Source organism: Rutidosis leptorrhynchoides, chromosome 10, assembly GCF_046630445.1.
Source record: "Rutidosis leptorrhynchoides isolate AG116_Rl617_1_P2 chromosome 10, CSIRO_AGI_Rlap_v1, whole genome shotgun sequence".
Lineage (NCBI taxonomy): Eukaryota > Viridiplantae > Streptophyta > Magnoliopsida > Asterales > Asteraceae > Rutidosis > Rutidosis leptorrhynchoides.
In genome coordinates this window covers 112,301,302-112,314,405 of record NC_092342.1, presented here as the reverse complement: position 1 = coordinate 112,314,405, position 13,104 = coordinate 112,301,302, and the positions used below count along the sequence as shown (strand labels likewise).

The following is a 13,104-nucleotide window of genomic DNA, read 5'->3' as shown; positions in this document are numbered from 1 at the left end:
TGGAGCTCTTATGTATCTTACAAATTGTACAAGACCTGATATTTCTTTTGAAGTTAATTTGTTGGTAAGGTTCAGCTCAGCTCCTACCAAAAGACACTGGAATGGGATCAAACACATATTTCGATACCTTCGAGGAACTACTGATTTAGGATTATTTTATTCTAACGAATCGAAACAAGATTTGGTTGGTTATGCAGATGCAGGTTATTTATCTGATCCACATAAAGCTAAATCTCAAAATGGATATGTATTCCTAAATGGAGGTACCGCAATATCATGGCGTTCTCAAAAACAAACACTTGTTGCAACATCATCAAATCATGCCGAAGTGATTGCATTACATGAAGCTACTCGGGAATGTTTTTGGTTGAGATCAATGACACAACTCATTACTGATTCTTGTAGAGTAGAACGCGATAAATGTACAACAACTATCTATGAAGATAATGCAGCTTGCATAGCACAGATGAAAGAATGATATATCAAAAGTGACCGAACAAAACACATACCTTCAAGATTTTTCTCATATACTCAAAATCTCATTAAAGACAACTAGATTGAAATGAAATATGTTCAATCCAGTAACAACTCTGCCGACCTTTTCACCAAATCACACCCAACTGCTACTTTCAGAAAACACGTTCACAATATTAGCATGAGGCATGTTCAAAAGATGTAACAGCTCAGCGATGTCCACTTCAGGGGGAGTCAACTCTATGCTGCACTCTTTTTTCCTTAGCTAAAGTTTTTTTCCCACTGAGTTTTCTTTAGCAAGGTTTTTAACGAGGCAATACTAGTTGTTCTCTAATAAAATTGTCATTCAAGGGGGAGTGTTATGATATCATTGACTATACAAGATATGAAATCTAAGAGTGAATGACCAAATATTATTACCCCATATCTTATCTTCATAATGTTCCTCATTTGAAAAATGAACATGAATAGTTTTTTATAGTGATTCTTGTAGTATAAATATGCATACAATTGTAAGCATATGATGCGCCCATTCTTACACTATATGCAAGTCTTATTCTTTACTCTCCATTCAAATCTTATATAATAAGAAGTCTTATTGCTAAGCATAGGCTACTAAAGGTAGTTATAAGCCTACTGAATTATAACAATATTAATATTTTTGTCGGAAAAAAATTAATTTATCGCAAAATTAACTGAATTAAGTATTTAAGTGTACTCCAAAATATTTTTATTTTATTTTTACAACACTATACTCTTAACAGCCCTATTTCTGATACAGACAGGGGTTTATGATGATGGTGGGGTTTTAGAGCGGTGTCGTAAGACGGCGGACGACGGTGCTACAAAATGAAGACACAATCGATAAGGCTTAGAGTAGTGTTCGATGATCGTTCGGTTCTCAGCCAAACACAACAAGCCAACTTCATGGACCACACCTGGCTTCTAATCGAACCGAACAAACATCTCAAAATATCTGACGTCAGCAATCGTCTTCTCCACGTATTCAACCTTCACAGTTCGTGCCCTAATGGCATCCTCCTATATGTAATCACTCTCTCTTTATTTATATCCACCTCAATCTGTCAATTTCTATTATTATCGTATATACAATTAGAAATCCTAAAATTATCCTGTAAATTACATATCAATCATATTCACACACTTGTTATGTGGAAGCAGAAGCTGCAATTAGTGCTTTATGATCTACTTTCAGTTTATAGGACTTTTGAAATGTAGATAATGAATTGATGCAACACAATGTATATGAAAACAACATAAGTTGTACCGAAAACTCGCTCTACTGAGTTTTAGTTCAAAATGCTGTCTAGAGTAAGGGTGCGTTTGTTTATTTCTTAACTGAATGGTTTAGCTGAACCACTTAGCATTTAGCGCATTTGTTTATAACCTCCGAATAACTAATGATGCTGAATGGTTCATCATTCAAACCATTCAGCATTCAGCGCATTTGTTTCTAACCTCTGAATAATGAATGATGTTGAATGGTTCATCATTCAGTGATGAACCATTCAGAGCTGCAACTATCTCTGAACCATTAAGTACATAAATTTTATGTAACATGCTCTTTAAATTATATCAAGAACACTTATTAAACAACTATATTGTAGTTATATATATGTCAAAGGTTAATATGGTAATTTTACTTCAATCACATTATTCGTTTAAAATGATAATTAAACATGTTATTTTCATTCAGAAGCAACTTCATTCATTCAGAACCTTTGAATCATTCAGATTATGAACCATGCAGCGCTAAATCATTCAGTTTTATCAAACGCACCCTAATTTGAGGGAACATGAAACTATCATTTGTTGTGCAGTTAATTTGTTATTGTGAGAAAAAGACCTCATATTAATTGATGGTAAAGATTCTGATTCTGATTCGAGACATGGAGTCTGATCGTCTAGTGTTTTTACTTATTGCAGATGGAAAACTTTTTCTTACCACCATCTGAGTCAACTCAACTTTTGAAGGACAGGGATATTATTTGGTCAGCTTAATTTCCAACCTTTGTGCTAATACTCTTATAATCTTGACTAACATGTAGTAACTCACTATTTGACAAGTCAACAAGTGTGTTGTTGTTACCACAGTGTGAAGAAGAACGGGTTGGCTATAGCTGAAGCAGCTGAGGTGGAAGATGGAAGTCATTTGCTTGCTAATGCTAATAATCTACTTTTGGCAAATGAAGAGTATGATAAGGAAACTGGAGCATATGAAAGTGAATTTGAAGAAGATGAGGATGAAAAGTTGGATGAAGAACCTTCTAAAAAACCAGTTTCTAAGAAAAGAAAAGCCTCTACAAAAATTCGGAGCCCAAAGTAATTCATTGTGATTTTATCTCGTTAGTAATAATTAAAAAAATGTTATTGCGTTTTTTTGTAATATATATTCAAGACATTTGACAAATGGGTTGAAGACTTACTTGTGTGTTGCTTTTGGAAAACATAGAAAGAAGAAGAAAAGATCGGTGGTGATGGATGGTGTTGAATATGAAGTCGCAACCAAGGATGGCAACATGAATCATGATGAATGTTTTCGCACAAAAAACATTAGCAAAAAAGTTAAATCAAAGAAGAAGAAGAACAATGGTGAAAGGGAAACAATCATCGCTGAGGTTAAATCTTCTTCTAAGGAGAAGAGGTAATTCATGGTTTCTCTATCGTGTAGTATATGTTTGTGAAAGTTTATAATTGATACGGAGTACTAAATTTGTTCTTGATCTCTTTCTTGCTTTTTGGTTCGCATGTTTGCTTTTGTAAATTATAGGAAAAAGAAGCATCGGTTGATGGTGGAGAGTAGTGCACAAGATGAAGTTGTGACAGATGAAATAGGCAACGTTTATAATGCTGATGGAGTCAAACAAGAGTCTACTGCACCTGATGGAGCTAAAAAGGTATCTTTTATGCCATGTTTAAATGCAGCTAATGAAATGAACGAGAATTCCTTATTTTATTTTATTTTATTTTATTTTGTTGTGTCTTCGTCAATAGCTATATGGTCATTATTCCTCACCTGGTTCCATTCTATGTTGTTCATTTCTTATTCTATGATTGTGATGCTAAGATGAGTCCCTACATTGTACATTGTGCTGTTCCTGGTTCCCTGGTATATATATATAGGAGTCTTAGGCTGTGTAAATGTGATGTTATGGTAGTTGTACCTAATGTTATACCAATTAACGTTTTGGTATATACTAGGGTCCTAGTAGATCTGCCAGAAGGAAAAAGGCTAAGAGAAAATGGATGCGGGAACTTGCTATAGTGTCACAAAATGTAAGTTGTTATATTAAGTCACTTGTCAATGAATTACCAGTGAGCAATAGCTCCATCACCACTGAGTGGTGAAGCCTTTGAGAAGTTGGCGTAGGTTTGAAAGTCGAAACCATGGGGAACAAATAGTTAACCTTTGACTTGGGCCGTAAGCAACCTACCTGCAGATCTGATCCCCTCAGGGCCGTATCAACTTGCTTGTAGATTTGATCACCGGATATGTCGGGTACTATACTTGCCACTCGGAGTAAGCCTTCGGGACAGACTTGTATCTGCCACTCGTGGGGTATTCGGTGGAGGTATTTCACAGGCATTTGATTCTTACGGGTGGGTTTGGTGGGTTGCTAAAGGCAACAAAGGGTTGCGTGTCCCTGTCGTTCTACACGTTTGAGAACTTCTCAAAGTGCTAGAATACTCGTTTGTAGTTCATCACTTACAATCTCTAATTACAGACCACTACACATTTGGAGCCAGAAGACCCAGAAGTAGCAGCTGAAGTCCTAAATAAAGAGGCTAATGGTCATCCATATGGACTTGTAAGTAATTTTTGTACTATAATGAATGTCTAGGTAATAAAATACGTGCTTTCATATTTTTTAATTAAATGCACAAGCTTCTCTGAATTTGTAGGTAAAGCAAGACCAGTTACCTGCAAAATTTGTGGATAAGAATGTCATGGAACCAGAACAAAGAAATGGTAATGGTAATGTGAAGACCAAATTTGTTCCTTGTGTAGTCAGGCCAGGACATATTCGCTTTGAACCTCTTGATGAAGGTATGAAATGTTTAACAATCATATGTATATTATGATCATCTACACAATTATAAATATATATTTTTTACTTATATAGTAGTGCACATGTTGCATCCTTTTGGGAGAGAGGGTTAAAAATCCACGCATGACAATAATATAAAAATGACATGGTTAGATGCTGCATCGCATGCATTCATTATAGCTTGTAATTTATTTGATTATTATTTTTATTTATTTGGGATTCAGAGTTTTACATGTCATTTGGGCACCCTAAAATAACACCGTCATTGTTTTTTGCAGACGAAGATGCCAAGCGTATTGAAGTACCAAATGTATGTTTCTATTATAGTTAATAATCTATAGGCTTACTCCTTTCATACGTTCTTTCTGTACTGGGGATATTTTACACGTGCATGATGATAAGACATCTTGATCAACAAATTTATTAGTGAACTCACCGATCAACTTTCTTGATAAATTTATACTCACGTTTATTTGAGTTATAATTCAGGTAGCTTTTCAATGGAACGGCATCACCAGTAAGAAGAAGGGTCAAAAGTGGGGTATAGAAAAGTTTTCAACTTTTCTAAAAAATGACTCCCAAAAAGCAGAAAACGAACCTTCTACAATAATAACTGAAGATGCACAACCACCTTTGATTGACCTTAATAACTTTGATCAACTCCCTATGTGTAGCTCACCGAAGGTATTTTTTCTATCTTGACACTTTCGTTTCACACACATAAATCTAATTGTGTTATATCTATTAACAGGAAGGTGATGTCATTGCATACCGTCTTATCGAATTATCTTCTTCTTGGACTCCCGAGCTCTCTTCGTTTCGGGTAAGTTTTTACCAAAATCATAACTATTCGAAGAAGACGTGTCCTTTTTCATTATACACTTACAAATAAATTTTATTTGCAGGTTGGAAAAGTATCACATTGTGATGGCGATAACATTGTTCTGAATCCGGTACCGGAGTATCCCGTTGTTTTTGATAAGATCGATGAAGATGGCCCACACAACTCTCTTTACAAAGAAGATGGAAGTTTAGAGGTATTTAAAATCTTTCAGATGTTCCATCCTATTTGGCTCCTAAGTTGATCTTCACTGTCTTTTCTAGAGATAGTAACATGGTCTGGTCAAATGGGTGAATTTTGGTACGGGTCAGGGTGGGTTGAGCAAAAGGACTTGGCATGTCATTTCATTGGTAGTTTCCGTTTTTGTATGAAATGATTTAGGAGGTTTTATCTCTTTGGGCCACTTTTGAGCTGTTTGACCCATTTAAATTGTTTGACCCTGTTATTATTTGGTTTTTTAGAACCTTTTTACCCGTTTGACTAGCAAGAGACATACATAAGTCTAGTCGCTTCACTTTAAAGTGAAAGGGTTGAATTTATGACCTCGGTGTTGGAAATATCGAATTTCAGAAGGAATCGGAGTTGCTAATTTTGTGTTTCTAATGTAACAAGTGGTTTCTTTGCAGATCAATTTTGAAGGTCTACTTGATGTCCGTAGTGTCAATCAAAGTAACTCAGATGCGACAACAGCGGTCAGTAATGGTGTCAATCGAACTGATGGTGAAAACAATACAGAATTAAAGCTGTTGTCTATCCGCAATGATAATGAAACAAATTTATCCAAAGACCCGAGTCCAGGTATTACTATTTCTCTAACAGGTATTACATTAATTAAAATTATAAAAACTCAAATAAATGGAGGGAAAATAGCATTTACAAGTAGACCTAATCTAACTGTTACAAACCTCAATTTGTCATTATCCATTATAAACTGTTACTCATGCTAATATTAATAGATTATTTTTTGTTTTCTCGATCAGTGGTCACGAAGAATAAAGAAGGTGACACATGGGAGGAACTGAGTGAGGCATTAAGGGCAAAGAAACAAGAGTTATTGGAGATAAATGAAGAGATGAAGAAAGATTCTGGGAGTAACAAATGGTCGTATAGAGCTTTAAGAGGTAGTGCACTTGGTCCAACAATGGCTATGTTAAGATCTACTAACAACATGTAATCCTCTTCGAACTCTGTTTTATATGTTTCTATAAAACAAGTTTGATCTGAGTTTTACTTAAGATCTGATATCTAGACATACTTTTCTGCTGTACGTTGTAAAAATGACCTTGGAATTAAATCCGAGTTTGCCATGAATGCATGCTTTGTTTATGATCATGCTAATACACTTGATCTTGTTAGCTTTATATTCTTTCAGTCTCATATTAAACGAGTCTCATTTGTCACTTCGTACAATGCAAAAAACCGACAATACCATCTATTGTCGTACATTAATCAATGGATACTAATTGTATAATAAATGTATGCATACTAATTGTATAATATGGATACTAATAAATCTATACTCATCTATCATTTACCTTTCCTAGTTCATAAATTAGAGATTCAGTAGTACATAAATCTATGGATACTAATTGTATAATATGCACTGTAAGTTACCAAAAATAGTTCTAGCTGTTATCTTTGACTATGGTCAAATCAACATCACATATTCGCGTTTGTAGCTTTGTGAAGATGGTGTTTGACATATAAGCTACGTATTTTTTTCTCTAATATGTCAATTGTTGCAAAAGCTACTGAAAAGGTGTTTCATATATTGAAAAGTACACCGTTTCCGTTTATTTAGCATTGATGGAAGGTCTTGTTAGTTTCGTTTGTTTAGCATAAATTGAGGTAGAGTGTGCTGTGGATATCAAGAAATTTATGTTTCAATACACCTTCACTGCTGCCATTTCTAAGACCAGGCTGTTAAGTGCACCCTGTAAGAAAGGATAGAGCTTGAACAATGTTTATTGAGTCGTCGAGATCCCTACACTAAATTATTAAGAAAACGTGTTTCGATAAAATTTTCATTGGAGAGCTTGAACATGTACACAACTTATCATAATTCTAGCGGCTTATCCTTTCTAATTGTACATAATCTAGCTTAGATTTATAAATTTCAGATACTTCTTTAGTTTAGTTTGAAATGTACTTTTATGTCTAATACATGTGAAGTTATGATTGATATTACAAATTTAACGAGTTGTCACCATTTTATTCATATCTCCTTATAAACCCACACACTCATAACTTAAACGGCCATACACTAGCATCAACTGACCAAGTACTTTTAGCTTGGCATCAGTGTATATACAGTATATGATTATATGAGTATAATAGCGATTCTTTTTTCCATTTCACACTTCCTTCTGATCAAATGACCAAGTTTTAGTACATTTTATATCAGCTACCTGCATTTATAGCTCTTTAAACAGAAAATATGAGAGCTTACCTGCCCATGTAATCCAACTTATATGAAAACATGCATTTTTCTTTGGCTCAAATCAAGTTGAGAATGAGTTCATTGGTTCGATCATGTTTCAAGCGACACTTAAGCATTTGCTCAGTGTACAAGAATCCATAAGATTGTTCGATTACAATGCACTATTGTTGCTGCTCAACAACAGATTCGTTTATAAGAAGAACAAAAACAAGGTTTCACTAAACCCCACAGAAAATGAATAAACTTACAGCCATGCTCTCTTTACTAAAAGCGTTTGTTTCAGTTTTCCCCAAAATGAAACTATTTGCCAAAATATTGTTAATCTGTGCCAAGCCAAATATCTCTCACAAATCTTACCTGTTTCACAAAATATTGTTGAGCAAAAACCATTGACAGAGGAAAAAGAAAAAAAAATCACACACTTTGTTGAATATCTTCAATTTCCAGGATTGATCACATAAACAATTAAAGTGAACACTATGAAGAGCCGAGTGTTCGTATCTACTGTACAATATTTTAACACTGAACATTGTCTACAAGGAAGCCTCACTGAAAAAAAAAAGTTATAAACTCTATAATTTGAGTGTCAAGGAAAAAAATCAAACTGACCCCACACAGGAATGCTAGTATTAGAGAAGAGGTTCAGAAAGCTCCATTTCGTTTGAACCATTTTGTGGTGTGTCCGGCTGTCGGGGTCCCACAGAGTCCAAACCGAGCCATTCCCATGGCCAACATGCATATCTAGACCTATTTCCATTGATTGAGCTTTTTCGTGTATCGAGTTGTTCAAGTTGGTGAGTCAACTCTTCCACCCTTTCCCTCAAACGAGTAGCTCTAATGTCTGCCAATCTTAATGATGACTCAGCCGCATCTCTCGCTGACATGGCGGCAGCAGCTGTTTCTTCTTTAAATTTTAGTTTTTTCTCTGATTCTATTACGACTTGTTTAGCTTCTTCCAGTTCTTGGCGTATGGTAGATAACTGCAGGGATGTAGCAGACTAATTAGTCGTCGATATTTGAAATATCAATGAGTTCAATATACAAACATCAAGGTGTAGCAACTTGGACACAATCTGACCACTAATACACGGTTTCATATGATTTTATGAAACTTACCTTGATCTATTAACTTCAACTAATAGTTTACGTGTTTTTCAATTATTAATCGCTAGGATATGATGCTACAATATCTGTTATATGATCAAGAAAGTTTTAAGTTGATCCAAAATTCAAACTGAAATATTATTCATGAAGTGTGTGTACGATACTACAGTGGTTTTCAATTCACTTCACAAATTAAGAAAATGTTTGTAAATGACTTGGCCTTACAGAAATGATAATTACTAGCACGTACAAAAAAAAAGTCAGACAAATTCTGCAAGCAAATCAAATCTAACATAACTGGTTGAAGGTTGATGTTTTTTATAATCGTATTGTAAATGTAACAAAACAAATATAGTTTCCAAAATCACAATTTATCATCCCCAACTGAATAATAGGAGTTGCAACACTTTCTGAGTGACACACAAGCTAGTTTTTGAAACATACACATGACCAGATTTAAGTTTAAACGAGATATTGATACCCATGTTTTACAATCAAACAAATAACTTATGTAATTGGGTACTAAAAACTGTGTATATTTAATAATCTCAAGAATAAACCAACAAACTGATAACAACATAAGGAAAGAAAGACAAGTATGAGCATAGATACCTGTGCTACATACTCTTGTTCCACAGCTTTGCCTGCCGCCGCTTCTTGCTGTGCAGCCACTTTCCATCTTGTGATCTCCTCTTCGGCTGCAGCAATGTCCATCATAAGCCCTTCAACCTACATAACACAAGAGTGATGTCATATATGACAACTTACAAAATCTTTTCATGCTAAATATTAGGAAAACAAGATTAACTTTTAGACATGTTTGGCTGCCTGATATTCTCAGGAGAGGGCTTAGGTTCAAACCTCACTAGCAACACATACTGGGGGGTGCCAGGGACATGCTCGGAAACAGCCATGGCCCATGGGACAAGGGCATCTTAGGACATGTGCAAGTGTGCAACCGAAAAGGACCAAAATTTTTAAAAGGACCCAATTTTGAAAATTTATATATTTACATAAATCAAATTACACAAATCATTTATCTATTTAATCGCACCAGATTATCATTTTATATGTATTAAGAAGCTTAACGTTTATAAGGGCCCATTTTTTACGCATCGAAAAGGGACTTCTAAATTAATGAGAAACTAATGAGACGGTCCTGCCACGGTATAACCCGGTTAAGCCGTATACATATGTGTAAAAAAACTTGTCTTGCTCAGGTAGCTTGAACAAGGAAAAGCTTCTCCATTTACCCGTATATAATAGCTTCTTTGTAAGAATTATTTTTTCTACCACATACAATGAATAATAAAAGCAATATGATCTCACATTCTCATTTGCAACTCTTTCTTTTTCTTCGAGTTCATCTACTTGTTGTTTCCTTTGCAGAAGCTCCTTCGCTTGAGTATCAACAATTTCCTTAAGTGAATTCATCTCTGCCCTTTATTAATCATAATATCCACATACAACACAATTTGCAAACATCAGAAGCTATTTCACACAGAAATATGCACGTGTACAAATATAAACATATAGAATTCTAAATCAATTACTGGTACCGTAAAATCAAGTGATCAACTGCCCAGTAAACTAGTTCGTTTGATTATAATGAAACCATCACTGATATATGTAATACAAGCAGCATCAGAAAGAATCTTTCCTAACAATAATGCTACAACAAGATGATAAATCGTTAAAGTAATACATACCTTAAGTCATCAACAGTATGCTGTAGTTCAATTATCTCGAGCTGGGACTGTTTTATAATGTTCTCAAGAGCACCAGCCTGCACATTTCAGATAAGCATTTCAACCAAAGAACTTAAACAAAAAAGTACTGTCTATATTAAGTAAACAGTAAGACATGTACCAAAGTATATATTTCATCATCTTCTGAATCAGCTGTAACCTTTTCATCCCGTGTCTGATTCTTGAACCTATAATTAATCCCCGATTCTCTTAATCCATTTTCTGCTACTTTCAACAGCTCACTGGTCTTTGAAGACAAATCAGCAGACATCCTTCTTGACAAAGCACTCCTCAGTAAAAACCCTATATGCTCTTTCTCCCTTATCAACTGAGTAACTGAATCATTCAGACTTTTAACTTCACGACTCTTTTCAGCTACTAAATTCACCGTCTTTTCCAAAACCGTTGAACTTAATTCATCTATCGTCTCCAATCCAGCTAAAGAAGCTCGTATATTCTCCTCTAAATCTGTTTCTCGTGGGAGAAACATCGAATCTGATAAATCCGAATGCTCTTTCTTGCTACCGTCAATCACCTTTATAACATTACAAATCTTGTCATGTATCTTTGAAACATAACTTAATTGATCAACAAGTAACGGCCTTTGTGAATCCATTCGAGACTCCAAATTCGTCACCTTTTTACCATACTCACTCGCTAAATCTTGCTTCTCACTCAATTCTTTTTCCAATTCTTTAATCATCCCATCTTTCTCATCCACTAATTTTTCCAAATCTTCAACAATCGAATTTCTCTTCGATACATCATCTCTAAGTCCACTAATTGTCGCTTCAAGTTCCGATACTTCAATCGCAATCTCATAATTCCTCTGTTCCATTTGCTCCCTAGCTTCATTCCTAGACTTAATCGCCAATTCAACCTGTCTAACAAGCTCCTCAACAATCTCATTAGTTCTCTTAATCACACCATACGCAACAGCAGGTAAACCAGTATACTTTTGCGACCTAGGTAATCCTCCAGCCATAAAATTCTTATAATTATTAACTTTTCCCGAAATTTTATCAATTCCAGTTACTAACATCTGCGCAGCCGTTTCAATTTCGGATCTACACGAATCCTTAGCCTTCATCGATTCTTCCAACTTCTTACCAAATTCAACTTTCTCCTTCAACAATTCATCTTTTTCCTTCACAGCCTCTGCTAATTCTGCTGATAACTTCTCATTCGATCTCAAAACCTCGTCTCTCTGGCGCGAACTCTCGTCTCGCTTTTTAATCATTTCGTGTGCCAAAACTTTTAACCGGTTGTGCGCAACTTGCAATTCAAATTTTGATTTTTCAACTTCCTCACGAGCTTGCCGTTCACGATCAAGCTCCGCCATCACTTCTCGAAATCTCTCAATTGACACATTTTCTGTTGAAGATGGACTGCCGCCTATAACAATTGGCACAGGAGGATTATCTTCTTCCTCCACGTCACTCAAAACGGCATCGTTATCATCTCCATCAGCCATTGATCTCAAAATTAACAAAAACTAATAAGAACTAAATTAACCAATCAATCAAACTCCGATAAAATATATCTCAAAATCACGCGGATCAATCGATCAGTCAGTCACAAATTAGCAACTACTAACCCTAAAATCAACTCGATTACCGATCAACTGAACAAGGATCAATTCACTTAACTAAACGATTGTCACGCTTATAAACGATTTACGATCGTATGTATCCGAAACCGTGTGAATCAAGCGGATCAATTACGTAAATTTCAATCAATTACACGATAACTACAGTTGCAATCAACATAGGATTGCATTAAGTGAAAGATTGTGTATATTCGATTGTGTTAAGTGGAAATCAAAGGGAGACGAATTAGGGTTTAATTAAAAAAAAAAAAGTGAGGAATTTATGGTACCTTTTTGGGAAATCCGAATTGCAAGAAAAATCCCGGTATGATACAACAGGATTTTGGAGTTACGTACCGATCATCGGAAGCATCTTAATCTTAACGATTAATAATTAACATTAAAAATATTACTCCTCTAAATTAATTGTACAATATTGCTTTTCTAAATATCCCAAATTAATTGTCTACTTTTAAAAATAAAAAATAAATTTAGTGAAATTTACAATATTGTCCCTAATGAATCAATTAAATTATAAAAATTAGATGTCTTTTCAATTTATTAGTTAAGGGTAAAACTATAAAATTAGTAAAGTTCAAAGAAAATACAGTGTGATAATGATATTTCTTAAACTGTGTGTTTATTGTCCGGATACATTTAATCTGTGACGGAGATAGTATTATTTTAGAAAGAAAGGTGATTACACACCACTTTTTGTTATTTATCTACACGTATTTACTATTATACCTTTAATTATACTTTAAATAATAATATAACTTCAACTTTCTAGATTAATATAGGGGTATAACTGTAAAATTTTATGAGACAAAAATATAGAT

General features: G+C 34.7%; 2 protein-coding genes across 2 annotated transcripts; one reads left to right on the top strand and one right to left on the bottom strand.

Moving 5' to 3' along the window:
• The first annotated feature begins 1,234 nt into the window (after window positions 1–1,234).
• On the top strand, window positions 1,235–6,736 carry LOC139872899 (coilin-like). Its single transcript, XM_071860834.1, has 14 exons — window positions 1,235–1,521; window positions 2,422–2,486; window positions 2,590–2,817; window positions 2,948–3,139; window positions 3,266–3,392; window positions 3,697–3,771; window positions 4,221–4,304; window positions 4,399–4,543; window positions 4,823–4,854; window positions 5,034–5,228; window positions 5,296–5,367; window positions 5,450–5,581; window positions 6,012–6,183; window positions 6,366–6,736. The coding sequence occupies exons 1-14, from the start codon at window positions 1,324–1,326 to the stop codon at window positions 6,557–6,559; spliced, it is 1,911 nt and encodes a 636-aa protein (XP_071716935.1). The 5' UTR covers window positions 1,235–1,323; the 3' UTR covers window positions 6,560–6,736.
• A 1,522-nt stretch (window positions 6,737–8,258) lies between these two features.
• On the bottom strand, window positions 8,259–12,512 carry LOC139871922 (uncharacterized protein At3g49055-like). The gene is made up of 5 exons (XM_071859674.1): window positions 10,799–12,512; window positions 10,639–10,715; window positions 10,259–10,370; window positions 9,542–9,658; window positions 8,259–8,805 (listed from the first exon to the last, which is right to left on the bottom strand). Exons 1-5 carry the CDS (start codon window positions 12,149–12,151, stop codon window positions 8,455–8,457), a joined length of 2,010 nt encoding a protein of 669 aa, XP_071715775.1. The 5' UTR covers window positions 12,152–12,512; the 3' UTR covers window positions 8,259–8,454.
• Window positions 12,513–13,104: the final 592 nt, after the last annotated feature.